General features: G+C 52.0%; 1 protein-coding gene across 1 annotated transcript; it reads left to right on the forward strand.

Moving 5' to 3' along the window:
• CRAMP1 (cramped chromatin regulator homolog 1) lies at positions 1-27,246 on the forward strand. Its single transcript, XM_061549124.1, is given in 25 exon segments — positions 1-50; positions 1,503-1,763; positions 3,213-3,490; positions 3,888-4,093; positions 4,237-4,393; positions 6,643-6,726; positions 7,349-7,397; positions 7,907-7,992; positions 8,654-8,777; positions 9,229-9,310; positions 9,526-9,984; positions 9,986-10,060; positions 10,464-10,668; positions 11,103-12,208; positions 14,079-14,232; positions 14,684-14,877; positions 15,321-15,392; positions 15,711-15,792; positions 17,152-17,223; positions 17,966-18,138; positions 18,995-19,087; positions 19,748-19,961; positions 20,980-21,120; positions 22,107-22,258; positions 23,611-27,246. Coding segments are annotated over 25 exon segments (4,686 nt in total). The 3' UTR covers positions 23,728-27,246.

Raw genomic sequence — 27,246 nt, forward strand, 5'->3', positions numbered from 1 at the left:
ATGACGGCTGCTGTGACGGCCGTGGCCTCTGCCGGAGCCGAGCAGCTGCAGTGCCGGGTAGGTGGTGATTGAGGTGGTGTGGTAATGATAGTGATGGTTGTTGTGGTTGGTGTTGTTGTTGGTGGTGGTGATGATAGTGATGGTTGTTGTGGTTGGTGATATAATGGTGATGTGGTGATGACGCTTGAGGGTGGTGGTTGTTGTGGTTGGTGATATAATGTTGGTGGTGGTGGTGATGGTTGTTGTGGTTGGTGATATAATGGTGATGATAGTGATGGTTGTTAGCGCTTGTGTATATGGCGATGTTGATGGTGGTGGCCCTGATAGAAGTCGTCTTGAATGCAGTTGAGAGTGGTGGCACCGCTGGCACCACACACACACACACGAGGTGTGTTGATGTTGTAGTTTAATTTAAATAGACGACTGCTGGTGTGGCAGGTCCCGGCTACTCGTGTTAGATCCGATACGCCGGGTCTGTTGAGGAGGCCTGGTTTGTGAGTGTCCGATCGGCTCTTGTTGATTCGGCTTCTTGTTATATTCCGGGTCTTGTTAACACGGGGTTATCGTGTGTTCGGTCAGGTATATATATAGCCCACGTCTCTTTAGAGAACAGCTTTGTTTGGGGTATTGAGTCGGGTATTTTAAACATGTTAAGTCGGACCTGGCAAGACCACCACGTGTCACCGCTGTCGTTTGTTTACTTTTTGTTTGCTCCGACGCGTCGCCGCTCTCACCGCTGTCAAGGAGCTGTGTTCAATCGTAGAAGTCTTCGTCACGAGGGATTTAAATCGTGAATTAAACCCTGAAATATTGCGGGTCAGGTTGGGCTGTGGGAAGAGGGGGGGGGTCCATGTCTCCGTGGCACGGGACGCAACGCAGGTGTTGGAGGCAATGTCTCATGGTGGCGGGGGGGGGGGTCGGTGTTGTTGTTATTATCACTCTGCTATTGTGTGTTTATTTTAGTTTCTGTTGAATTTTAAAGTGTGTGTAGTTAGGGGTGGTGGTGGGGGTGTGTGTGTGAACCATATTAATAACACACAACACTCAGGCGTCAATAAACACCCGCTTCAGTAGCATGAGCTCGGGGTGGTGGGTGGCTGACTTCAAACAACGTCAGTCGGTGCCGGTGAGCGGCTAGTCGACGAACAAACCTCTAGGGAGATTGTAAGCGACAGGAAGAAGAGACACGGGCAGGCAAGATAAGACTTATAGATTTAGAGGGACAGAGAGACATTCATGTGTGTCTGATCTCCATCCTCGTCCCTGGCCGCACGCCCCCTTCACGAACGCCGCCTCTCTCCTCCGCAGCGCAAGCGGCGACCCGCGCGTTGCCTCGTCCACCAACCCAACAAACCCCTCGCTTATCGCCTCAAACGTTCGCTAATAATCTTCGTCGTTAATTAATCGAGAGAGCGAGACCACGAGTGAGTAAAAGAAGCGAGTGGTTGTGGTGTAGCCAAGACAAAAGCGCGATCGACGCCTGCGTGATGACGTATTGGGAGAGAGCCGCTCCGACTACTCACGGCGCGACGTTCATCCTCTAACAACAACAACACCACCACCATCACCACCATCACTTCAACAACAACAACAGCAACACTTGGGGCCACGCATGCGAACGAGACGGATGTGCAAACCTCCACGGAGTTTATTGTTGTTGTTGTTTGGTTGTTGGAGGGGAACGTCGGTCGCGTTGCGTTGGCTCGGAGGCGTCCCGCGCCATCGCCAGCCATGGGCCGCGCCCGTAAGGCGACTCCGAGCGGGTGAGCAGATTATCAACAAAAACCACACACGGGACATTAAAACACGTCTCTCATAGAGAGTGTCCCACTCGGGGTGGTGTCGTGTGTGTGTGTAGGGAGGGCGTCTCTGTGTTATCGTCCGCGCGGGGTTTGATTGAGGAAAGGGGAAATTGGCGGCCGCGTCGTTGTTTTTGCGCGGAGTGGAGTCGACGCGATGTCGTCGTTTTTGGCCGCTTTGCTCGGCTCGGCTCTGCTCGCCGAGGGTTGTTTATGTTCGTGTTGGGCTCGCGTCTAAGTCGGTCTTGGCTGATTGTCGCCGGTGTTTGGCGAGGTGAGAGCGAGTGAGCTTGGTGGTGGTGGTGGTGAGGGAAGGTTGGAGAGGAAGACACGCGCCGGGCTTTGGAACGGCCGCGGCAGCCATGTTGAGAAGAAGGAGAAATCGCTTCCAACTTTTCATCTCTCCTTTTCAGCAGACGGGGACGTCGTCAACATCGATCTCGTTTTCATCAGAGGACATCGCAACATCGTCGTCGTGGGCAGCAGCAGCAGCGTCATTAACAACATCGCCGCTGTTGCTTGCCGCGTGTAACAAGACGCACGCCGCTTGCTGCGTCTGGCTGCGTGCGATGTGGTGGTGGTGTTGTGTGTGCGACTTGGACTCATAAAAGTTTTACTTTTGTAGCCACGGCTCGTCACGTTTTGCGATGTTTTTTTTTTAGATGAGGTGGTTCGTGGTGACGACGATCGATCTACGGTTGCCGATACGAATTTAATGTTGTCGCTGTTACTTTCGCCGCTGTTAACGCGATGCTGCGATTGTGGTTGTTGTTGGTGGTGTCACTGCTTTCCAGGTTCACGATTCGAACGATGCTGTTGCTGCTTCTAATCATGTCGATGCTGTTCTTATCGATGTTGTTTCTACGACTGCTTTAGCATCGAATTGTCGTGCGACTGCTGATGCTGTTACTGCTGGTTGTGTTTGCTGATTGTAATGGTGTGGCCACGGGTGATGCTGTTGCTACTACCGATGCTGCTGAGCGATGCTGTAGCTGCTAACAATCGCTTATTTTGATTTGTTCTATCCTTTTAATATTGCTGCTGCTGCTGTTATTGCTTCTTAATGCTATTACGTCTAACGGTGCAATTGCTGTTGGCTTTTAACGGTTTTGCTGATGTTGCTGCTGGTGTCTCTGTGGACATTTCAAATAGTACGCTCCTACCGATGATGAAATAAAACATTTCATCGATAGAGCGCTTGTATAAATACCTTCGCAACTCAAAGCGCACTTTTCATCTCAACAATTCCTGTGCCCTGCTGCTGCAGTCTAACCAAGGAGGGACCCCCAGTAGCACGGGCAGCTCAAGGAGGACGCCACCTTGATAAGATGATGACGATGACTTGCGCCACCACGAATTGAACTCCCTTTTGAATGCCTTCTTCCGCTGCCCGTGCTTTTGCTTCTCCCGCAGAATGCCAGGCAGCACCGGCGACGCGCACGCAACTCCAGCCGGGCAGCGCAAGGGAAGCAAGCGAACTCCGGCAGCAGGGCAGCAGCAGCAGCAGCCACGGCCACCGTCACAGCAAGGCAGGGAGGCCTCGCTTCCTTCATCCCTTCTCGGGCAGCAGCAGCATGCAAACCTTGCTGCTGCAGACACCAGAAGAAGCGGCCCTCGGCTTCGTGGCGCTTCCCGCCCGCCGGTCAAGAGAGCTCTAAAAGAACCGCAGCAGCATGGGCCCAAGGTCAAAGGTGAGGGGACAGTCTGTGTTGACCATCGCCGTGATTACAGTAGACCTCACCTATTCGCGTTAAAGCTGTGAGCTTCTTGGTTAATAGTAGGACTATGACCCTTTTTTTTACGCTTCCAACAAAATTGCAATCTATTTGTTTCATGAATTAAATCCATGTTGTCTCATTTGCATAGTTTCTCAGTCGTGTTTATTCGTTCATGGTTATATGCGGTTTTTCAATATAAACCGTTTCAGATATCACTAGTCATTGACGTTAGCCATGGCTGGGAACCGAAAACTTTGGCTGCTGTGTTATTACCGCGGCGCACTAACCACTATGCCAACGGTCCACCCCCGCATACGAATCGGTGTACCCATTTCTATTTCTGCGCTTTCCCTCGTTTTGTTTGCTGCAGGTGGCGAGGGGAGCCCCGCGGTGAGCAACGGCGTCGGCACCGTCAAGGGCTCTGGGGCCAAGGCAGGCCCCGGGCCGTTGCCTGTGGATAGTGGGGGCGGCCGCGGGGCCACAGAGGGGCCAGACGCAACGCAGAAGAAGCCGAGGCGGCAGTGGGAGCTGTGGAGTGCCGAGGATAAGAACACCTTCTTCCAGAGCCTCTTCGAGGTACGAGGCCTGGGCCGCGGGGGGTGTCCAATGAACACTCACCGAGCGTAGCCGGCGCCGCGGTAGGGAACCAACACGGCGCCTAATGGTACTCGCGCCCTCCCCGCCGCCCTCTTTGCTACCTGCGCCTCCTCTCACTGCAGCACGGCAAGGATTTCGAGGCGATCCAGAATGACATCGCGAAGCGCTACATGAAGAAAGGCCACCCTGCTGCGGGTGCAGTGAAAAACAAGGAACAGGTCCGCCACTTCTACTACCGCACGTGGCACAGCATCTCCAAGCACATAGACTTCGAGAATGGTGAGTGTCTGTTGTGGGGGTTGGTGAGTGTCCATGGTGGGGGTCGGTGAGTGTCTGGTGGGGGTTGGTGAGTGTCTGTCGTGGAGCTCGGTGAGTGTCCATAACGGGGTCGGTGAGTGTCAGTGGTGGGGGTCGGTGAGTGTCCGTGGGGGTTGGTGAGTGTCCGTGGGGGTTGGTGAGTGTCTGGCGGGGGTCGGTGAGTGTCTGGAGGGGGTCGGTGAGTGTCTGGTGGGGGTCGGTGAGTGTCAGTGGCGGGGGACGGTGAGTGTCGGTGGCGGGGGTCGGTGAGTGTCGGTGGCGGGGGTCGGTGAGTGTCGGTGGCGGGGGACGGTGAGTGTCGGTGGCGGGGGACGGTGCGTGTCGGTGGCGGGGGTCGGTAAGTGTCCGTGGTGGGGGTGGATGAGTCTCCATGGTGGGGGTCGGTGAGTGTCCATGGGGGTCGGTGAGTGTCTGGCGGGGGTCGGTGAGTGTCTGGCGGGGGTCGGTGAGTGTCTGGCGGGGGTCGGTGAGTGTCGGTGGCGGGGGTCGGTGAGTGTCGGTGGCGGGGGTCGGTGAGTGTCCGTGGCGGGGCTCGGTGAGTGTCGGTGGCGGGGGTCGGTGAGTGTCTGGCGGGGGTCGGTGAGTGTCTGGAGGGGGTCGGTGAGTGTCTGGAGGGGGTCGGTGAGTGTCTGGAGGGGGTCGGTGAGTGTCTGGAGGGGGTCGGTGAGTGTCTGGAGGGGGTCGGTGAGTGTCTGGAGGGGGTCGGTGAGTGTCCGTGTTGGGGGTCGGTGAGTGTCCGTGTTGGGGGTCGGTGAGTGTCGGTGGCGGGGGTCGGTGAGGGTCAGTGGTGGGGGTCGGTGAGTGTCCGTGGTGGGGGTGGGTGAGTGTCCGTGGCGGGGGTCGGTGAGTGTTGGTGGCGGAGGTTGGTGAGTGTCCGTGGTGAGGGTCGGTGAGTGTTGGTGGCGGGGGTCGGTGAGTGTCCGTGTTGGGGGTCGGTGAGTGTCCGTGGTGGGGGTCGGTGAGTGTCGGTGGTGGGGGTCGGTGAGTGTCCGTGTTGGGGGTCGGTGAGTGTCCGTGGTGGGGGTCGGTGAGTGTCGGTGGCGGGGGTCGGTGAGTGTCGGTGGCGGGGGTCGGTGAGTGTCCGTGGTGGGGGTCGGTGAGTGTCCGTGGCGGGGGTCGGTGAGTGTCCGTGGTGGGGGTCGGTGAGTGTCCGTGGTGGGGGTCGGTGAGTGTCCGTGGTGGGGGTCGGTGAGTGTCTGGTGGGGGTCGGTGAGTGTCTGGTGGGGGTCGGTGAGTGTCTGGAGGGGGTCGGTGAGTGTCTGGTGGGGGTCGGTGAGTGTCTGGTGGGGGTCGGTGAGTGTCTGGTGGGGGTCGGTGAGTGTCGGTGGCGGGGGTTAGTGAGTGTCTGTGGTGGGGGTTGGTGAGTGTCCGTGAGGGTTGGTCAGTGTCTGTGGCGAGGGTTGGTGAATATCCGTGGTGGGTGTTGGTGAGTGTCTGTGGTGGGTGTTGGTGAGTGTCTGTGGTGGGTGTTGGTGAGTGTCTGTGGCGGGGGTTAGTGAGTGTCTGTGGCGGGGGTCGGTGAGTGTCTGTCGGTCAGTGTCCGTGGTGGGGGTCTGTGTGTCCATGGCAGGAGTTAGTGAGTTTTTTGTGGTGGGGTCGGTCAATCTCTGTGGTGGGGGGTCGGTGAGTGTCCATGGCCCGGGTGTGAGAGTCGGGCTGGAGAGTTCCATCGTCAGTGGCAGCTGTCCCATAGCGCAGTGAGTGTCTCTTACGTAAACTGAGGCCTCTTTGTGTCCAATATAAAGTGTCGGGAGAAATAGCGGTTTATCTGCAAAATGTATTTGATTACATAATTTTTTTATTCCTCGATTAAAGTCTGGTTGTGGCATTGGTATTTCATGAAACAATCATTCCCATGTTTATTGCACGTAAAAATAGTTTTTACATTTCCCTATGTTGGAGAAAACCCCATGTAATGTAATATCACAGGAGTGCTGCTGAGATGTATTTCTTGCGTCGCGTTTGGAATTGGCGGGCTGAGAAGGAAAACGGAAAACTGCCCTCGTTTTGAAGAGTGACGGCCCTTTTATTTCCACACACTCTTCCGACATCTCACCTCGGTCTTACACTACTACTTGTCTCCATGCAATCTTCTACTTCTCCCTTGCCCTCTGCTCTCCAGTGACCCTGTTCAGCTTTCACTCCGCGGGAGGTTCTTATGCTGCTGTGTTTGCCGGTTGTGATTGCGATTTCCGTCCTCTGCTCGGCAGTTTTCTGCCGTGGGATGGCGAAGTCTTCCCAAGAGCTCTACGGGCTCATTTGTTACGGCGAACTGCGCAAGAAGATGGGTGGATGTGAGTACTGCGCTGGTCAATAATATTTATGTTTGTTTTGTTAATTTCACTCGACAGTAATCGGTGAAAGTAAGGAAACCCCCACAGTGTGCTGTGCTGAAGATTCCAAAAACAGTGAGACCCTGATCATAATTCCCTGCTCTGTCCACTGCTGGATGAAGTATTACCCAAGCCGTTGCCTTTTAAATGTAAAATTATGGTGTAGGATGTTAAATATAACATTGAATTATTTATCGATAAAAAATTATTGTTATGCTGACGGTAATGCGTCAAATTGTCCAATAAAGAAAGGACAATTTACACCATATTCAAAATATATGCAAGCGGTACCGTTTGGGCCAACGTAATGAATGAGAGCGCAACACAAGACAAACGTGGAGACCGAGGACGCCATGCAATTTCCCGATGAGCGAATTAGAATCGTCAGAATTAATTAAATAGCAGCGGGAGGAAGAGTATTGAAAAAAAGTTATGGTTCCTCTCGCGAGGGTTTTCCTTGGTTGTTTTTTCTTTTCTTCTCCATTTGAATACATCCCGAGCAGCGGTTGCTCTGGGTGCCTACTGTCGTGGGCCTTTGAAGGCGTTCCTTTGTCACGCTCACACCCCTTGTCGCCCATGCCAGGTATGCACGACAGGAACTCGGCGAAGCTGAACGAGCTCATTCAGCTCGGGTGAGTTTGACGGCGCCACGATGCCGAATGCACTCGCACGTTCTAAAATAGTAATAAGAGTGAGAGGTCATTGGCGCAGGACTGAAACTCCTTGCCCACGCCACCGCTGCTGGTGCAAGGACCTCCGCCAGAGAGGAAGCTCTGGAGAGCCCCCTCTGATGGGTATTTTGACTTACTCTACCACGCTTGGAAGAGGCCAAAGTATACCCACACTTTACACTAACTGCACGCGACCTGCCGATCGATTGTGGCATAACCGTTTGGTGTGGACTCAAGCCGGGGGAATTTTTTTTTAACGTAACCCATTTTTTTAACTGCCGCACCAGGAGATCAAACCAGCGGACTCTGGATTGCTAGTCCAGTGTGTTGACCAATACACCACGGCAGCACCTGATGGAGTTATATTTATGAAATATTTTGATCGTTTTGAGTTTTGTTGCATTGTGACGAACGTTTGATGAGCGTTGGCGAACTGTGATCGGTTGCGCCGTCCCGTGTTGCGCTGGCAGTGTCACTACGCTGCGCCACAATGGAAGAAAGCTGCGCATCAAGGCCCCCATGTGCCGGGCGCTCAAGAAGATCTGCGACCCTTACGGTGAGTTGACGACCGCTGAGTCCAACCTGCACGGCACATTGCTGTCAGGTGGACGGAGTTACACTCGTAACTTTTGTAACTCCTTACCCACCCTTTCGGTAAAATCTGCCGATTCAGTGTCCATTTTGAAATCACGCCTGAAGAAGTATTTGTTCAATAAAGCTTGCACGTGGATTATGAACACGTGGATTGGAGAAGATACGCAGGTTAATGGCACCATAAAAACTGTTGAGAAAAGTAATTGGGCCTGGGCAAGACACGTTGCTCGAAACGACGATGGACGATGGTCGAAAATAATAAATAAATGGGGCGGCAGTCAAGGAATGGAACTTGTTTCAGAGAATGTTCACCGAGGAGATGTGTGCAGGTGCTTGGTGGATTATTGCATCGCAGAATCGTGAGAGGTGGTAGTTGGCTTACGAAGGCCTTCATCCATCGGTGGATTGATCGTGGATGACGATGACCGCGATGATCATAATGAAATCTTTACTGATGTTTCCTTAATGAGCAATGAGTATTTATCTGCGTGTGTTTATCTCACGTTTGTCTTGGGTTTCGTCGGTACCATGCATTGCGTTGATCTTCGAGTGCTCTGCAAGACCGTTGTTGTTCTGACAGGCACTGCCCTATAAACGCAGCATTGTTGTTGTTGTTGACGCAGGCATGAGTGACGAGATAGAGCAGAAGAGGCTCAAGTTGCCCACCAAGGTTTGCGTGGAGCTGCAGCCGCGCACCAACAGCGCCTGGACGCGCGTGCAGAGCGTGGCGCACAACCCTCGCCTCCGGTGGGTTCCACACTGTCCTGCCCCCTACACGGCCTACTGTGATAGTGGTTGTGTTGCTTGGTGGTGGCGGCGATGGTGGTGATGTTGGTAGTGCTGATGGTGCTGCCAATGGTGTTCGGGCTTGATAGTGATGTCGGTGAAGGTGGCGGTGGTGCTGGTGTTGATAGTGATATGTACATGATATCAGGTTGTGGTGAGAATGCTGATTGGAGTGAATAATTATATATTTGTGATGATAGTGAAAGTAATTGCGATGGCGTTGGCTGTGATGGTGTCGATTGCAGTGTAGGTGATGAAGATTATGAATGTTGACTTTAGCAATAGGTGTTATATTACCGATAGCAATGATGTTGATAATGCTGTTACTGCTGGTGCTGCTATCACTGGTGATGATGAGAACGTGCATGATGCTGTTGGCTGTAATAATAACCTGGTGCTGCTGACGGCATAGGATGATGGTGGAGCTCCACAGGAAGGTCTCCCACCTCATCGAGTTCCTGAAGGAGAAGTGGGCGCCCAAGGAGACAAGAGTTGTATCCTTAAAGTATGATTATTGTTACGAGGAGAGAACTTGTTGTTCTGCAACGGAAAATAGACACATCTGTCATTTTCACACTCTTCTCACAATCTTCTACTCGGAGCACTATGAATATTCAGCTTTTTTACGTCCTAAATTTGCCAAGATCGATTTTGAGTCGACATTGAGCACGACTTCTCCTTGACCCCGCGATCACCCCCGCCCACTCAGCGTATCTCCTTGCTGCAGCAGCAGCAGCAACAACAACAGTCAGGCGAAGCAAAGGCACCTACGACATCTTCTTCCACAATGACGTCGACCTCGACAACGACTTCATCCTCCTCAATGGTGACGTCATCGTCCTCTACGACGACGTCTTCGACAATTTCGTCCTCAACGACGTCATCGCGCTCGACGACGACGACTACGTCATCGCCGTCAACGTCCTCGACGGCGGCAGCGACACCGGCGGTTGCGGGTTGCCTCCCACCTGTGGAATCGTCGCCGCCCGACGAGCGTCCTCAGCTGCGGCTGTTCCCTCCGGAGGGGGTGGTGGTGTCGCCGCTGCCATGCGTGGCGCGGGTGCGGCACAGCCGCACGATGTGCACGGTGCACTGGCAGGAGCAGAGCCGTGTGCGCGAGCCCTACGTGCCGCCGCAAGCGCAGCTGATGCGTTCGAGGCCGCAGCTGCCTCGCCGCTTCACTTCCGCAGCCGATGCCACTGCCGCCAGCAGCGGCGGTTGTGGTGTCCGCATCCGTTGCCAAGGTGAATGTGCTGACACTGGCAACTTGTGCGGGCTGTCCTGCCAAGGGATAAGGATTTGCATTTATAGGCCGCCATCAATGCTTCAGCATCTCTGGTCGCCCGACACCACGCCTCATCTCAAAGTTTCTATTGCCCTACGGCAGTCTAGCCTAGGGCACCCAATTCATTAAAGCGAATAATGGTCATGAAAGTGTTGGTTGTGGTGTTCGTGGTTGGAATGAGATGGTGATGTTGACTGTTATGATGCTGATGATGGCGATAATGTTATCTCTGGTATTGACGATGGTGTTCATGTTGGTGGTAATGTTGTCTGTGGAGACGTCTTTTTCTCCGTGTGACACCCAGACTTCAGCGCAGCCGTGTCCTCGCCCCAGACCTAACAAGCGCCGTTGTCTTGTCACAGAACGGGCCGGTCCCTGGTCCTGCTGGTACGACGGGGAAGGGGCAGCGGGGGTCCCGTGCTGGGGCATCGGGGCAGGAGGGAGGGGGGGCAGCAGCTCGCATGCGGGAGGTCAGCATGGCTGAGCCGGCGGGGCCCTGCGTGGAGAAGGAGGCGTCCGGGATGACGCAGACAGCGACGGTGGAAGCGTCAAGCGCGACCACGCAAGGTGAGCACCGCCCTGCCATCTGACGCGAGCAAACGACCCGCACCAACTTAAGCGGTTTCAGTGGTTCGTGATTGGCTTACCAAACCAAGTATCCATTGGAAACTCTCGCAGAGCAATGCATTGCCCGTGTTATAGAATGGCCGATAGATTTCACAGAACTGCTGAGATTCATTGAAGTGACTTTTATCAGTTACACACTATGGGGCACTGCTCTTACGTCACACTATGCAACAGATAAATCTTTTTCGTATGGAAGTCAAACAGATATTTATTTTTCAGTTGAAATTTTGAGTCAAATGATGTAAAAATGTGGTGGTTTTTATTTGTTTTTTCACTTGAGAAACGTGTTCAATTGCTGTGGCTGAAACATGGCTTTGAAGTATGGATGTTTACTATTGCTGATTCTGTGCTCTGGCGCATGCGTGTGGGTTCAGCAGCAGAACCGATGGAGGTTAGTGAAAAGGATCCAAGCGGTGGCTACACCGCTCCACGCGATCCCGCCGACTCCGAGCCGGACGTATCGAGCGCGGAACCGGAATCAAAACCAGAAGTTAGCACCCGCTTGCAGCTGGTGCTGAGCCCGGTGACGAACTACGAGGAATACTCTCTGATGGACCCCGTCCCACGCTACCTCAAGAGCTGCCGGAGCCTCGTTATCCCCAGCGACGAGGACGAGCGGGGTGCGCCTGCAGAGCCGGCATCGGACCGGCTGCCTGACGAGGAGTGCTCGGTGCAGCACGGCGCTGGCGCCGGCATCGACGCCGACCTCGCTCCGGAGGTGCTCGCGGCCACGGCAACGCTCAATGGGGTGGAGGAATCTTTGCCCGGAGTTGCTGACGGATCGGCTGAGAACGGCGCCGACGCAATTGTTGGCGGGCACTCGCCGAAACCGGCCTCTCCCGCCGAGGCCACCGCCAGTAGTGTCGCGGAGGTGGCGGCACAGGCGCTAGAAAGTGGCGGCGCCGCCATGGACGATAACGACGGTAAGAGGGACTGCGGGACTCCGGCAGTAACTCCGGCGGCCAAACACAAGCAGCTTCCGGAGCCTCGTGGTGGCGGCGGCAAGCGCGGGGCGGAGACCGCGCGGCCAAGGTCCACGCCCGACCCTCGCAAAGAGGAGTCTGCCGCCTTCGCCGAGAAGGTGTGGCGGGAGGGCTGGGGCGGCTCCAAGACGCTCACCCTCGCCGAGGTGTACGTGACGCTCGGCAAGCCCGAGAAGCTGCTCCTCGAGTACGATTGGGTTATGCCTCAGCTGCCGCAGCCGCCTCCATCTACGCTGGCCGACAAACCCACGACCGCAGATGAGGCACAGGCACTGGAGACGGCGGCGACAGCGGCGGTAGCCGGCAATGGTGCGGCCACGGGCCCCGTGGGCCAGACAGAGGCGGCGGTGGCGGCGACGGCGGTGCCGGCGCCAACGCCAACCGAGACCATGGTGAAGACGGAATCGACAGAAGTGAAGAAGCAGCCGCCTGTTGTGCACATGCAGCGCATGCTGAAGCGGCTCCTGCAGCTCGTGGTGCTGGAGGCCAACCCCAAGGTGAGTCGCGAGGGTGCTGTGGGCCGCAGCGAGTGCAAGTGTGTACACGAGTGTGTGTGTGTGTGCTCGCGCGATTGTACGCGTGTGTTTTCTGTGCACATGCCCTGGTGGGTCCTCACTGTAACAGCTACCTGGACATCTCCCTCTGTGCTATGATGGGTCCTGGGAAGGATTATTCAACATCGCCTTACCAGGCACGCTGAGGAGAGCCCTCTTCAGCATTTGTTTCTTGATGTGGTTGTCCCACCGAAACGTCGTGATTTATTATTTTATTTCTATTATTATTTCTATTATTTTTATTATTTATTTTTGCCTACGTGACTTTACCGAAAAAACCTAAGAGTATGAATCCTTGCAGTCACGAAAGCTTCAAATCTAGAAGGTTTACGGAGCCCCATTGTGGCTTCAGACTAGGGTGGTCCTGCACAGGCGCCATATTCATTGTCCAACTGCTACAGCAGAGGTGTAGGATGGAATTTTTATGTGGCCTGCCTTGTTCGTAGGCCAGGGATTTGGGTTACTCTTCGTGCTTTCCTTAGAGCTGCGTGGCTGCAAGCCTTCGCCATTACGTGTTCACCTTGGAGTGCAACAGGGAAGTCAGCTGGTCCCGACAATATTGAACATGTTCCTTGACCACGTAGTTTGAGACGCTTTCTATGGCTGTACTAGAGAAATTTTGCATCTGGTCCAGATGCAATGGGAGGCTGATCGATGCCTGGCTGTTAAGGGATGGCTGCCTGTTGGTAAACCATGTTATGCATGCGTATGATCTGGTAATTGCTGCTCACTTTGAGAAGAAGTTGGAGATGCTACTGCTGAACCTAGAGCACGTTACAAAGAGATGGGGCCTTATCCTCAGCCTTATAAAAACAAAGCATTAAATATTCCACCCCTTCAACTCCCCATGAGTGATGAGGCAATTGTAGACAGTGGGCAAATGTCCATACCTGGTCAGTTGTGACCAGCATCAGTTTGTGGAAGCTATCTGGGCTATCACTATATACTATGCTCCCCGTCTTCTCGGCCACAGTTATGCCCTCCTTTCTCTCTGCTTGCGAAACATGGATCCCTTTGAAGGAACATCTGCGCCGATTTGAAACATTCAGGCTGACCTGCCCTACAATCCATCGTGGATTTAACTCGTTTACGGACCTATTCCTTTTTATGGCCACAGTGGTATTAAGAAATGTGCTGAGAGTTTTTGTATTGCAAGTCAGTGTTTTACCTTACAAATCTGTTTCTGCACTCACAGTTAGGCGTGTAATGATTCACCCGACCTCCACAGCAATTCGATTGTCACAGTTCAGTTCACTCATTGATTCTTATTTGCCAAGCTTTTGTCATTCCATTGTGTATTTGTCTGGTGTACATGTATCTTTGTGTTCTCCATATGTGCAGAAATGTTGGCATACAATTAACATGAACATCACATCACGCACACATGATCCAACTGCTACAGCAGAGGTGTAGGATGGAATTTTTATGGGGCCTGCCTTGTTCATAGGCCAGGCATTTGGGTTACTCTTCGTGCTTTGCTCACAATTATAAAGGACCTTCATGATGGTGATGTGCTGCGTGCATCTTCAGCATAACAATAGATTTTGATCTGTGCATTGTGTCGTACCAACTCAATATTTACGCTTTGTATTGTGCGATGTACGAGAAGTTCAACGTACATACATACTTAACAGTGAGGTAATGCGAACAACACGAAAATGAACGGTTTCTTAAACTGAACCGTGACCTGGAAACCCGCCAGCAGTTGAATCGCTCGGAGGCCGATTCGCTTGCGCCCGTGATTCCCTGCGACCCGGGCTCGTCGTTGGCCAGCGCAATCGAGGTGACTTTCGGGGTGGTATATTTGTTGCAGGTTCATCGCGTGCAATCACCCGATGGGCTTCACTTGTCGCCTAGTAAGGCCGGCGGCGCAGAGGCGGGTGGCGGCGGAGGCACCGGCGGCAGCACCAAGAGCCCCGGATCGGCGCGGGCTCATCCGGCACGCGGTGCGCGTGGGTCAGCTGGCGGTGGCACCAGGTGAGTGTGGTGATGATGATGATGATGATAGTGGTGATGGTTTGTGCAAAGCCAAATAAAAAATAATTTACCAGGCGCAGATTCGATGTACATGACCGTTTATTTGCAGTAACATTGCTACTGCAGATTAGCCAGAGCTTTGCGCTCAGCATTGGCGTCAACGGAGTTCGCAGGTGGAGAAGCTGGTGGATTACCTGATAACAGGATGGCACAGGAGAATGCTGTTGGCTTGTTAAGCAACATGCAGCTCTTCAGAAACATTCCGTTCTTGAAGAAAGCTCTAAGGACGTGCAGCAAAACAATACTCTGGGTACAACCAGAAAACACAAATCGGAGAACTATACAGCCGAACTGGAAACACCGACTACGTAGTAAAACCCACATTGTGCCCCATTCACACTTCTCTCCGTTGCATCACCTGTCCCTTGGTTTATGCTGCAGGTGCGAGGAACGTGGCTAAACCGGCCACGGCAGCATCCTGCACGGAGCCGGAGGCCGCGAAGACGACCGGGCGCTCGGACGACGATCTGTTCCGAGTCCCATCGGCGCTGCCCCCTGCCAGCCGGTACGGCCGCCCCCTGTCGCCCAGCAAGGAGGCGGAGATCACGTTCCGGCAGCAGCTCGACTCCATCAACGTGAGCCACGCACCTCGGCGATGTCGGGAGAAATCCGTGGCAGCCACGGCGTGACCGGTTTGGTAATCTGCGGAAATTATAGTGAAAAAGAGTCGTGTGCAGTATTACTTAATTTAGTTTTAATGTTAAAATTGTTCTTTGTTCAGCTACACCTGGACATCGAGGACACAAATCGAGGGGCAAACACCTCCTCCGATTTCTCCTGCGTCTTTTCTTTCCTCGTTATTCTCATCCAAAAGTTCCATTGTTGCTGTGGTCGGCTGCTCTGAGTTTTTTCCTCCACATGCTTTTCTGTGCCTCTCTTCTCTCGTCACACTTCCACCGTCCTCTTCGCGTCCCCTTCCACCGCATCCTCCCACCTCACCCGAGCCGTCTCCCTCTACTACTCCCGCCCTGTGCTGGATTCGAACGGTGATATTGGTTTTGTGTTTTTCTTCGGACAGCAAGCGGAGATCTTCCTGCCCCAGCATCGGAAGCTGCGAACCCGCATGCTGCGCAAGCCGCTGGTTGTCCAGGTAACAGCTATTCCCAAGCAGCCACAACAATTGCAATGGTTGTACTGATAATAATAATGATGGTGATGATGATGGTAGTGGTCGTGTTTGAATTGGCTGGTAGTGGTAATTGGAGTGGTTGATGGTGTTGTTGTTTGGAGTGGGTGTTTGTGATTAATGGTGGTGGTGATGATGGTCGTGGTAATATTGATGGGAGCTGTTGGTTGGAGTGAGTTGTAATGGTGGTGGTGATGGTGGTAACGATAATGGCGGCAGTGGTGGTAATGATGATGGTGATGTACGGGATGCCGAGACGTGGCGTTTGCGCGTGCCGTGCAGAGATCCCTCATGCCGCGCCCGGCGGGACACTCGCTGCGTCACATGTATTCTCTCGCCATCGTGCCCAGCTCTTCGGTCGCAGGTACGCTGCGCCATTGGTTCGCGGTGACGTCAGCAGTCGGCTGCGCAAAACATGTGAACGAAGACGCAACCCAAAGCCAAATGAGCGATGGCCTTTTTCTTGACAAAATTTGTGGATAGAAAGAAAGAAACTCCCCCTGGATTTTTTGCCTCCTAGTTATTTTATCATGTTTCCCTGGTGTGTAAGCCATATTCCATTGAATCAACATAGATGGCTCCCTCTCATGCACCACACCAGAGAGTGAAATTGCTGCAGTGCATTTTTATGGGGCTGTTGTTAACTGCTTTCAATAGGTTTCCTCCTCAATGCAACTTAAAACTAGTTCTCAGGCAATTCGATACTTAAAAAAAAACTATATATTTTTTAAATCTTCCATTGCATCTTTAAGTGTAAAATTTCTCACATTTTGGCACAACCTAAGAAAAACAAATGGAGTGATGTAGCCCTTGTAGATTCGTATTTCTCTGCTGTTTATCGTGGGTTTGTCCATCATCATGAGTTAGAAACTTAATCCGTGAGGAACAAGACACTTGGCACTTCCGTGCAAGTTCTACGTCAGTGCAGTGACCTCATTATACTGGTAGGAACCTCCTGGTTACACCAGCCCACAGGTGATTATTATGTCCGTCGTGCAGGGAGGGGCTGGGTGGGGAGGGAGGGGCAGGGTGGGGCTGGGTGGGGAGGGAGGGGCTGGGTGGGGAGGGTGGGGAGGGGCTGGGTGGGGAGGGTGGGGCTGGGTGGGGGGTGGGAGGGGTGGGGCTGGGTGGGGCGGGGCTGGTCACCCCATGGTGCCCTTATAAAACTCAACGTTTAACCTACTCATGCCGGCTTGTGCCCGCCCTCACAGTCGGGCATATTTGCGGAATACACCACGCCGCCGTCGACTCTGGCCATTGACCGAGCAACCCAACGTTCCTACCAGCTCCCTCCGCAGGAATGTGTTTGGGCACTATGGCCGTCACGCCTGACAGGAACCTTCAAAGTTTATTTTCGTACAGACCAAGCCTCACATGCGTGTGACATAGCCTAGATATGACACACAACCCAGATGACACAGAGCCTAGGTGAGGCAAAATCTAGGTGATGCACAGCCCAGGTCAGAATCTTTGGAGAATCGGAAGCTTTATTTATGCTGGAGAAATCAGGTGACGCACAGCCCAGAGATATTCTGCTGTTGGAGTTAATGTAGCAACCACTCACATGTATGCATTTACATGCAATGGTGCATACATTGACACCAACCAACATCTAGTTACAGCCTTTAAGCAGAATTACCCTCGGAACGTTTTGACACACGCTTGTTTTTATACATGCGGTACACGTGTGTGTGCGTGCTCACGCTTGTGTGTGCGTGTGCAGGCACGGGGATGTTCTCACCGTTACCGCCCCTGGCACACCCTCCCAACGACCCGAAGGCCAGCAACTTGTCGAGTGCGTATCCCTTACCGCTGTCCCCTAATGCCTGACGTGGACATTGTTGCCGCTGTTTGTTGTCGAAGAGGCGATATTTTAATTCACACTCCCATTATGTGCGCACAAGAATGTGTGGTAAAGATGACAAACCCGGTGACGCCGATCGGTTGCATTGCTGTTCGCCGAATAAAGGCGCAGCCTTGCGATTGCGTAGACATGGGTGGACTACACGGGGTGAGACAGTCACTCAGTCACCCACTCAGCCACTCATTCACTCAGTCCACCCCAATACGCAGCAGGACGCGCAGGTGGAGCGTGGCGTAGATAAGGGTGGACTCATGACACTTCTCAAGGAGATGGGCCCCCTGCTGGAGGGAGCTCTAGAGAGAGCCCCTCCATTGGGTGTTCAGGCCTACTCTTTCATGCAGGCCAGACGTATTGGAAGCTATGGGAGTGTACCCACACTTTGCCCCACCACACCCGACCCGCAGACCGACTGACTGTGCTTGTACCCATTTACTGCTGAGTGGACAGAGGTGGGGAGGATGGGGGTATAATGGACTCGCCCCCTTTTTGCAACTGCCATGCCGGGAGATCGAAGCAGTGATCTCTGGATTGCAAATCTGGTGTGCTACCCATTAAATCACGGCAGCTGCCCACTCGCTTTGTAACGTGCTAATTAATCTTTTGTCCCCCCCCCCCACCTACCTTCCCCATTCTTGCTGCCTCCCTGTCGGCTGTCCCCCTTCTCTCTCACCAGCTGCCATCGACCTGGCCGCCAAATCGGCGGGGATCATCCCAGGCAGCCCCATCCGCGAGGGCCTGAGCGCGGTGACAGGGCCTGAGCTTTCCTCGGCGGCCTTGCCGGGTTCCGACGGGGCGGGCCAGTACGGGGGCCAGAGCGGCGGGATCGAGCTGCCTGGCTGCCTCCAGGTGAGGGCGGTGACGTCACTAAGAGGCAACCCCCCCCCACCCACATTTTCTTAATGGCTGCGGTTAAGTGTAGTCCCATCACTCACAGTTTTTCTGGGTTATTGGGCGGTGCCGGTGCCAGCCTTGGCCACCGCGGAGAGCATTTGTGCCAAACTTTTGCAGCTTCCGCGGCGCTCGAAGTGATCTTTGTTGTTCAACGTCAAATCGGTCGGCCGAGCGAACTTAATCGTGGATCTACTTGAGTCTACGGGTCTCTTACCAGAGTACGCAGATCTTCTCCATAAGTCCGGCATTAAGGTCGAGGTGCAGTCTGGAAATTGCTTGCTCATGTTACTGCTGGCAGAATCGCCTCTGCTAGACGGAGCTCAGGGGAACCCCCCCTGAGGGTATATTGGCCTACTCTTCCTCACCGGCAAGATGATTTAGAAGCGGTGGGTGTAGCCACACTCGACCTGCCAATCTACTCTATTTATACTGCTGCGTGCACAGAGGTGGGAGGGATTATAATACACTTGCACAGCATGTCTTGTGTGCTAATCATGACAGTATAGCAGAATTCCCAGGGAATTTAAGGAGTTGCCTAATTATGACTGTGAAGTGCCATCCCTCGCTCGCATCGCCGGTCGCTGCCCAACGCGCTTTTGCGTGAGGTCCAAATGGAATCCATCTGGCAACCCAAGATGCCATCTCATAGCTTTCCAAGCTCAACGTTCATAGTTGTCGATGGTTGGTTTTCAAAAGTTGGTATGAAATAATACTTTTACTTTTGGAGCAGCTTTGACTCACGCGCGCCCATTTCATACGTGCGTCTATTCGAAGTGTTTCAGTTTTGTTGACCCATGGACCCTGACCACAGGACACGGGAAGTGGCGGCAGTCGCCGGGTGCCGTTTGTCACCCTGTCCACGCCGTCTGAGGGGCACAACATCACGCCTGGCGGACACTGTCTGGTGAGGATTTAACCACACGCAGTAGAAGTAATAATAACAATAATGATGATTTAAGAAACGTGCACCATTTTTTCATTGGCCGCACTGAGAGGTGGAACCTGTAACCCTCTCTATTGCAATGTCCAGTGCGCTAAACTTTGCACTGCGGCAACTCGCCGCTAGACCGTCAGCGGCTGGCCTAGTCTCCGTTTTTGATTTTCACGCAGGGAATGCCTGACTGACTCTCACGTCTTCTCAGGAGGATCCTACATTGGGGATGTTTGGCCAGGAACATTAATACAGAGTAGTTAGTCTTCTTGGTTCTTTCGGTAAAGTCACGTAGAAGGGAAGTAATAAAATAATAAAAATAAAACATAATTATTACTTCCCTTCTACGTGACTTTACCGAAAGAACCAAGAAGATGAATCCCTGCAGTCACGAAAGCTTTAAATCGAAACAGAGTAGTTGGCTTTGTGTTATTGTAAACTTGAATATGCGAATACAAACTCATCATGCATTTTAGAGATAGATACTCTATAAAGTGCACATGGATGTCTTTACAAACCCTCACACAGCCCAGTGGATTTAGGATTTTGACAAAGGTGCGTGACTCATTGCGCGCTTTTTTAATCTCTTGAGAAGTTAAATCACGCGCCCCGGATGTGTCGCACGCGTGGCAGAACTTCGAGGACGCTGGCACGTTGGCTATGGTGGGGCCTCCGCCGATGCCGCACGTGGAGGGGCCTCTGCTGCCGTCGCCGCCGCACGTGCCGTTGCTGCTTGAGATCTCGCTGCCCGGCCCACCAGACGACTCGCTGTCGCAGGGCGGGCCCCACTCCCACATCGGGGACTCCATCATCGAGCTCGCCATCGGCTCGCAGCGCTACATGACAGGTGCGGCAAGCGCCAGGCCTCCCAAAGTCACGGCGAAAGGCGGTCAGGGGCTGGCCCAAGGGTCGGCAAACTTGCGGCTCTTTAAGAACTGCTTCGTGGCCCCCGACGCTACAGTTGCAAAGTAAAAAAAAACTCTCCTAATTATTTTCAATAAACGGTGAACGTTTAAAAGCCCAACAATGATTAGTAATGCGGCTTTACAGATAATTGTCCGTGTGCTGTTTCTTAAAATAGCGATGACAAAAAATATGATTTGACGTTATTAATTCAGTAGCGTCTTGAATTCGCGTGCATTGTGGCTCTCGAAATATTGAGTTTATATTACCGAATTTGAATAAAATGTCTCTTGTTATTTTGGTTGTCCACCCCTGGGTCAGCCAGCGTGACACCAGGACGTCACGCCTGTCTCCTTTCTACTGGCTCGTTTGTGCCGCCTGTTTCGCATGTTCCTCAATTACATTATCCGTAATAATAGGGTTGTTCCCCTTTTTTCTGGCAACAAAACTGAAACCTTTTTACAAGGATTCATGTCTGCATTAACCACAATACTTGCAGTCAAAATGAAAACAAAAAACACACTCTGATAATATATGCATTGTCCTTGAAACTGATTGGTCCACACCAGAGACAGCTTTCTTTTGAGCCTCGTCTCAATTGGTGCTCGATTAGAGGACACTAAAAGGCGTATGTACGCCTTTTGGCGTCGAGGCTCAAAAGAAAGCCGTCCCTGGTGTGGACCAATCAGTTTCAAGGACAATGCATATTTTATCAGTGTGTTTTTTGTTTGCATTTTGACTGCAAGTATTGTGGTTAATGCAGACATGAATCCTTGTAAAAAGGTTTCAGTTGTTGCCAGAAAAAAGGGGAAACAACCCTATTATTTTATTTTGGTACTGGCAAAGGAGGTTTAATGATGTACCTTGTCCGTCTCATATGTTGTCTGTGCCTCTTGAATCCGCTTTCTTGGTTGTACTGCCTCATTTGTTCTGTCTCGTTTTGTTACGATGGTGCTGCACAGGTGACGGGAAGCTGAATGGCATGGACGGGGACAAGCCGCTTGCGTCGCCCCGCAACTGGATGGGCTCGCCGTCGCACGAGCCGCAGTGGTTCGGCAGCGACGTGGGGGACGTGGGGGACGTGTGCCTCGGCGGCCTGCTGTGTGCGTGACCAGTCTCCTTTTCAACATTCGCTTTCTCTCAACAAAACAATCTATGCAGTCCAATACATCATCGGCAACAGCAGTAACGTTATCCGCAATAGCCTTATCGTCAGCATCGTCATTGCCATCCACAGCAGAAAAATCGACACTTGCTCATCGTCGTCCGTCACCATCGCCAGTAGCAGCGGCTCTCTAAGTGTGGTTTTACTGCGTTGTGAGCAATGTCAAGCGGTACCTTAGGTTCTTGATTTACAAGACGCACATGTTTCTCGTGAATTGCAAGCAGAGGTTGGGGTTGCATTTTTAAATCCACAAAGTGCGTGCGAGCTGATTTGTATAAATTAATAATATTGACATCAGGCGGCACCTAGTTTTGGGGTACATGTTACTTAGCGGAGCATCAATAGTCCAGAGAACAAGGTAAAGTCAACTACCATTGGAACCTCATTTGCCAGTAAAAATATGATAATTGTTTTTTTACCCTTCTATCTGGCAACAAAACTGACACCTTTTTTTACAAGGAGTCATGTTTACATAGACCACAATACCTGCAGTCATAATGCAAACAAAAAACATAACTCTGATAATGTGCACTGTCCTTGAAGTTGATCAACTTCAAGGACAGTGCACATCAGAAAAAAACACGTAACTCTGATAATGTGCACTGTCCTTGAAGTTGATCAACTTCAAGGACAGTGCACATCAGAAAAAAACACGTAACTCTGATAATGTGCACTGTCCTTGAAGTTGATCAACTTCAAGGACAGTGCACATTATCAGAGTTATGTTTTTTGTTTGCATTATGACTGCAGGTATTGTGGTCTATGTAAACATGACTCCTTGTAAAAAAGGTGTCAGTTTTGTTGCCAGATAGAAGGGTAAAGAAACAATTATCATAAGTCAACTATTGAGTTTTAGCGCCGGGCTCGGTGACGTTGTGTGCGCAGATGCTAATGGCGGTGACGACGGCATCCCTCCCACCACAGCGAACTTCAGCTCGCCTGACAAGAGCCAGCGAGCGATCCAGCTGCTGAGCCACTGCGCTGCCAACCCCGACCTCGTGGCCTCTTCGCTCCTGGAGGGGAACGTCCACGACTCGTACGCGCCGCGGCCCCACGTGACGGAGGTGAGGGCTCAGGTCAGCGGGGGGGTGGGGGGGCCTTGGGCTGCGTTCCTTGCCAATGGTAATGTTGGTTGTAATCTCCTTTGTGTTCTTGGTTCTTTCGGTAAAGTTACGTAGAAGGGAAATAATACAAATAAAACATAATCAAATAATTCTCACGACGTTTCGGCCACAACGCAAGCAGCCGTCCTCAGGTGAAGACCAGGTCTGTCGGGGAGACAGCGTCTGAGAATAATTTTATTATGTTTTATTTTTATTATTTTATTATTTCCCTTCTACGTTACTTTATCGAAAGAACCAAGAAGATGAATCCCTGCAGCCACGAAAGCTTTAAATCTCCTTTGTGTAGTCGAGAGTTAGTCAAGAGCTGGGCTATGTGGCGGGCGCGAGGCATAAGCAAACACTTAGTGCTTCAAGCAGCTAACGTTTTCTTTCAAGTTACCCCCCCCCCCCGCATTGTCTCCAGCACGTGGAAATACTTCCAAAATGGAATTGACCAAAAATCCCCCACGCAGGACCCTGAAAGTCTAGAATACTCGGGATAAGTTTTTTTTACAGATTGTATTTTTCGTTCAACTCTGAATGTCACGGCTTATTGGCCCATGCAAGTGCATTTTGAATAGGCATATAATTATTAACCCCACAGCAATTTGATGAATTGTTGTGATTTGGGAGTTGTAGTTCGATTCAAGAAGCAATCATTTATTTTGTTTTTTATATAGTTTATCATGTTTTCCTGTGTCGTTTATACAGTTTTGTATGCTCTTGTCAGACAAAATGTAACATCATCGCACGTATGCAGTAGGTGAAACAATGGGCAGGTTTATTAAATCCCCCCAACCTTTGTCCACTCGGCAGTATTAGGCCCTTGGTTGTGACTCATCCCAGGCTTGACACTTGCTCAACTGAGCCGGCATAAAGGCCACACTCAACTTGAGCCAGCTCTGAACATGGTTCCAGCCATGCTCCGGATTTCCATGACCGGAGCCATTCCATGGCTGAGCCACTGATGCATCTTTAAAAGCAACTGAACGGCTCAAGCTTGAACTGAGCCTTGTTCGAGGCCAAACCAGAGCTGAGCTTTCATTAAGAATACAGCCCATAGTGTCTGCACCACAGTTGATCGGCAGGTCCCCGTGTGGTTGGGTAAAATGTGACTACTCTCACCCCTTTCAAGATATCTGGCGACCATGAAAGAGTAGGCCAAAATACCCTCTCAAGGGATTTCTAGAGCTCCCTCTCGTGAAGGCCCTTCTGCCAGCAGTGGTGTAAGCAAGCAACTGCAGGACTCTACAGCTTTACCTTTTGTTTACTTTGCAATGTGCGTGTGTGTTGTCACGCGCATCTGCGTGTGTCGCTGTGCACAGGCGGACTCGCCGCTCGCCAGCATCATCTGTGAGAGCGGCGTGGACTACATTGCTCGTTTCAGCGACCTGGCCAAGGAGGTCTCCAACTCTGAGCCGTTCGCCTCCACGCACTCTTGACACCGGGCTCCTGCTCGAGCGAAGGGACATGCCCACTGGAACCTCCCCGCTCAGTCGATGCCACGGTGATGCAGCCACAGCCGCCGACGGCGAGCTTCGCCGCGGTGGTGGGCGGCTGGCGTTGGAGGGCGTTGATCAAGTGTCTCGGGCGCTGTCTTGTCGTCGTTACATCAGTGGAAGGAGGGCGGATCGGTGGCGGTCATGAGCGGGCCGCTTTGAAGGCCGTCGCCTCCACGGCTCCCTCCGCTGCGATCGATGATCCGAGGGGGCACGTGGCCGGTGAGGAGGGGGCGGCCGGGGGGGTCCCCATGTTCTATCACGTCTCTCCAGATAATTGTGTATCTTTCACCTCCGAGTTAACTTAGAATGTGAATTTAAACTTCGTTGAGTGGTCGCCCAAGTAAGGGGCAGATGTACAATGTGGAGTATCCCTGCACGCCTCCTTCCCAGCTGTGCCACATCTCGTGGTGAAGCAGTTACAACCTGGGCAAGCCAGTCTCATGGTGGCACAAGTTCTTAGCCAAGTGGCACTTTTGTTTCCGTCCTCTTCACCTCCAGGCTCGAGGGACCCTATATTTTTCACATGCTACTTTTGCACTTGCCCCACCGTGTGTATCAACTCGACACCAACAATCAGTATATTCCTGCGTGAAGAGCGGCGATGGCGGCTGAGCTGGGCAGGGAGGGTCCTCTCCTTCTGGGAAGCGTTGGGTTAGGGGCCATCCATTTCGTACGTACGAAAAAAATCTCAACTTGACCCCTCCCCCCCCCTCCCTGTACGCACACGTACTTTTTACACCCCCCACAGCTGAAGAAACTGAACTGTGGGTCATTTGAAGGCCAATGTAGACAAATAATTATTATTGAGGCTTCACATCCCCCTCCCCCCCCATTTCCTATGCGTACATACATTGTCAGTAGACCCCCCCCCATATGCAAGCGTACACATTTGGGTTAACCCCCCCTCCCCCCTCCATGCGTACGTACTAAATGGATGGCCCCTTAGGGAGGAGTGATGCGTCTGGACTTGTGGAGCTGGGGTATGAGACGATGTCATCATGGGGAGTAAAAATAATTAGTGGCCTCTGTTCTTCAGTCCGGAGTGGGTTATTTTATCTTGGAGAAAAGTTATTTCGTTGGACATTTTCATGAAGTCAGGTTGCTCGGGTTGTTTTAAATGGGTGAGCGGCATTCGAGAATTCGCCTGAACACTTGTTGGACAAGGCTGGACTTTCACTTCAACATTCGGCGAGCAGCCAAAAAAACCACCTCGTTACGCGAACGTGAGCCTCAGCCACGCCATACTGGTGGCTTAATCAAAGCCATATCTCTGCAACTGGTTCTGTCAAACACCTTAAAGAGAGATGCAAGCCAAGCACCAAAGCTCTTTGTAGATACCCACTTCGGCCGTGCATCCTGGCCTGCCCGACACGACTTCGAAGACATGCTAATGGGAAGGAAGGCTTTGAAGATGGCTTTAATGACCGCCTCGTCACTGTGGCGTGCCAGCTGAACTCTTTAATACGTCACTGCATCGCTACGTCGCTCTTGGAAGTCAAATTAAAGTCATTTGTTTCGGGTTGCGTCTCTCGGTGACTCTTGGAAAACTGTTGGGCACCGAGTCGTTTGTAAATGCGATGATTTTAAGACGTCGTATGGCGGAGGTGGCGACCGACTCCTGTTGCTGCACCGGCCTGGCCCGACCTGGCCCGCAGCCTCGTGCATGATGTGGTCGCGCCGTCAACAAGTGAGAATTGGAGGCCCGAGTACAAAGCGTTTTCCCCTCTTCTGTCGGGCCACCCGATGCGCACGCGGGTGCGTGTGTCTGTGAAAATGTCACTTTGGTTTCAAGAGAGTCGCGTTTCCTCAAGAGAATGTGAAGCAAGCTACTCCCTGAGAGTTGCGAGCCAGGGCCGCCATCCTGAGTAATCAGTATTAACAAGCACTCTATTCATTCTCTTCGTGCTGGTACAAAAGCATTGAGGGCATCTGCTCGTACATTTAGAATCGGGTTTTTTGTATTATGTTAGGTTCTTGGTGCAAATACAGTGAAATCTCGTTAATATTCGTGCGGGGACTGGGTATTTTCTTAACTTGTATTGAACTTTAATCTGAAATGACAAGAAAAGATCGTGGACAACTCTGCATGTCACCAGTTACAGTTGTCAAATTTTTTTGTAAACTCAAACCTACCGACTAAAGAAATTGGTGGATTGTTTGCCTTGAGTTGACCAACGCACGATAAAAAAAAAATGACATTGATTTACAAAGTGACGTGCCCGCTTCAGTGACCTGGCCGCTCCAGTCTTGGCTGGCAACAGTTTGCATGGCGTTGTCATAGCCAAATAATTGCAAAGCGAGCACGGTCCAGTCGGCTTGGCATCATATATCATGCTGCTGCTGCCACGAATTTAACTACGAATTACCACAACTTCGAAACGGCAACCTTAAGTCCGAAATGCATGTTAATGTGAAATACATTATTCCGGAATAGTTTGGCGTGTCGTAAATCTGCCGTACGTTAATGTGGAAATCGCCTTAATGCGATAGACGTTATGACGAGATTTCACTGTGTAGGGAAGATGTTGTTGAGGACGATGCATGTAATGTGAGTTTACCTAAACCGAGCACCGGGGTTCCGCGATGGGCAGTTGGCAGATAGTGCTGCAGGGATTACTTATAGAGGGGGGGGGGGGTGGTTCGATGGGGTTATTAGTGGGTTAGGCGGTGAGCAGTTAGTGGTCACAGCAATACAAAGCCAAGGATGTGGCCTTCTCAACTTCCATTGCAGAAAAGCCACTCGCCAAAAGCGAGTGCAGGTTTCACTGAATAGGAATCGTCAGTGCGATATTGCCCCCCGTGACATCTGGCTGCAGGTTTAACTCTTCCCATTGCGGGGGTGGAGGGTTACATCAAGCCACAACTGAACCCACGTTCCTCAGCCACATTAGAAACACGTGCAGCGAGATACGTGTGCAAGAAGATCAATGTGGGCACCGTTACGAGGTTATAATTTATGTACCCCACGCTTTCCTGATGATGCCCGTTGCAGTGAATCACATGTAGAGGGGTCGTACTAAGTTAATCGTGGTCTTCCTTAATATTTTCAGTAAAAAATGTGTTTATTTTTTAACTTATTCTGGAAAACGCGAATAAGCTGCCCTGTCAGCTGCGCTTGGGTGCCGTAAGGCCCCGCAATGCGTCCGGTATTTATTATATCCCCCCCCCTCGAATACTTCCACCATCACCACCTCTTAAAAGTTCACGCAAGGTCGCGTGCCGTTCTGTCGGTTTTAATTTATTTGCGTTGGCTTCTCGACAGATGTACAGTTTTGTAAGGAATAGCATTTGTACGACGATTCGTTCTTGACACTTTACGAGTTTCGCTTTTTTTGTTTGTTTTGCATTGAAGGAGATTGGGGAGCGGGGTGGGGAACGGGATGGCAATGTTGGGAGAATGTCATCTTGGGAGGGGAGGGTGCCCTTGTGGATTCTTAACACTACAATCCCTCATGCACG

The sequence above is a fragment of the Lethenteron reissneri genome, chromosome 10, assembly GCF_015708825.2.
Source record: "Lethenteron reissneri isolate LAM-NWPU_2019-01 chromosome 10, ASM1570882v1, whole genome shotgun sequence".
In the NCBI taxonomy this organism is placed as follows: domain Eukaryota; kingdom Metazoa; phylum Chordata; class Hyperoartia; order Petromyzontiformes; family Petromyzontidae; genus Lethenteron; species Lethenteron reissneri.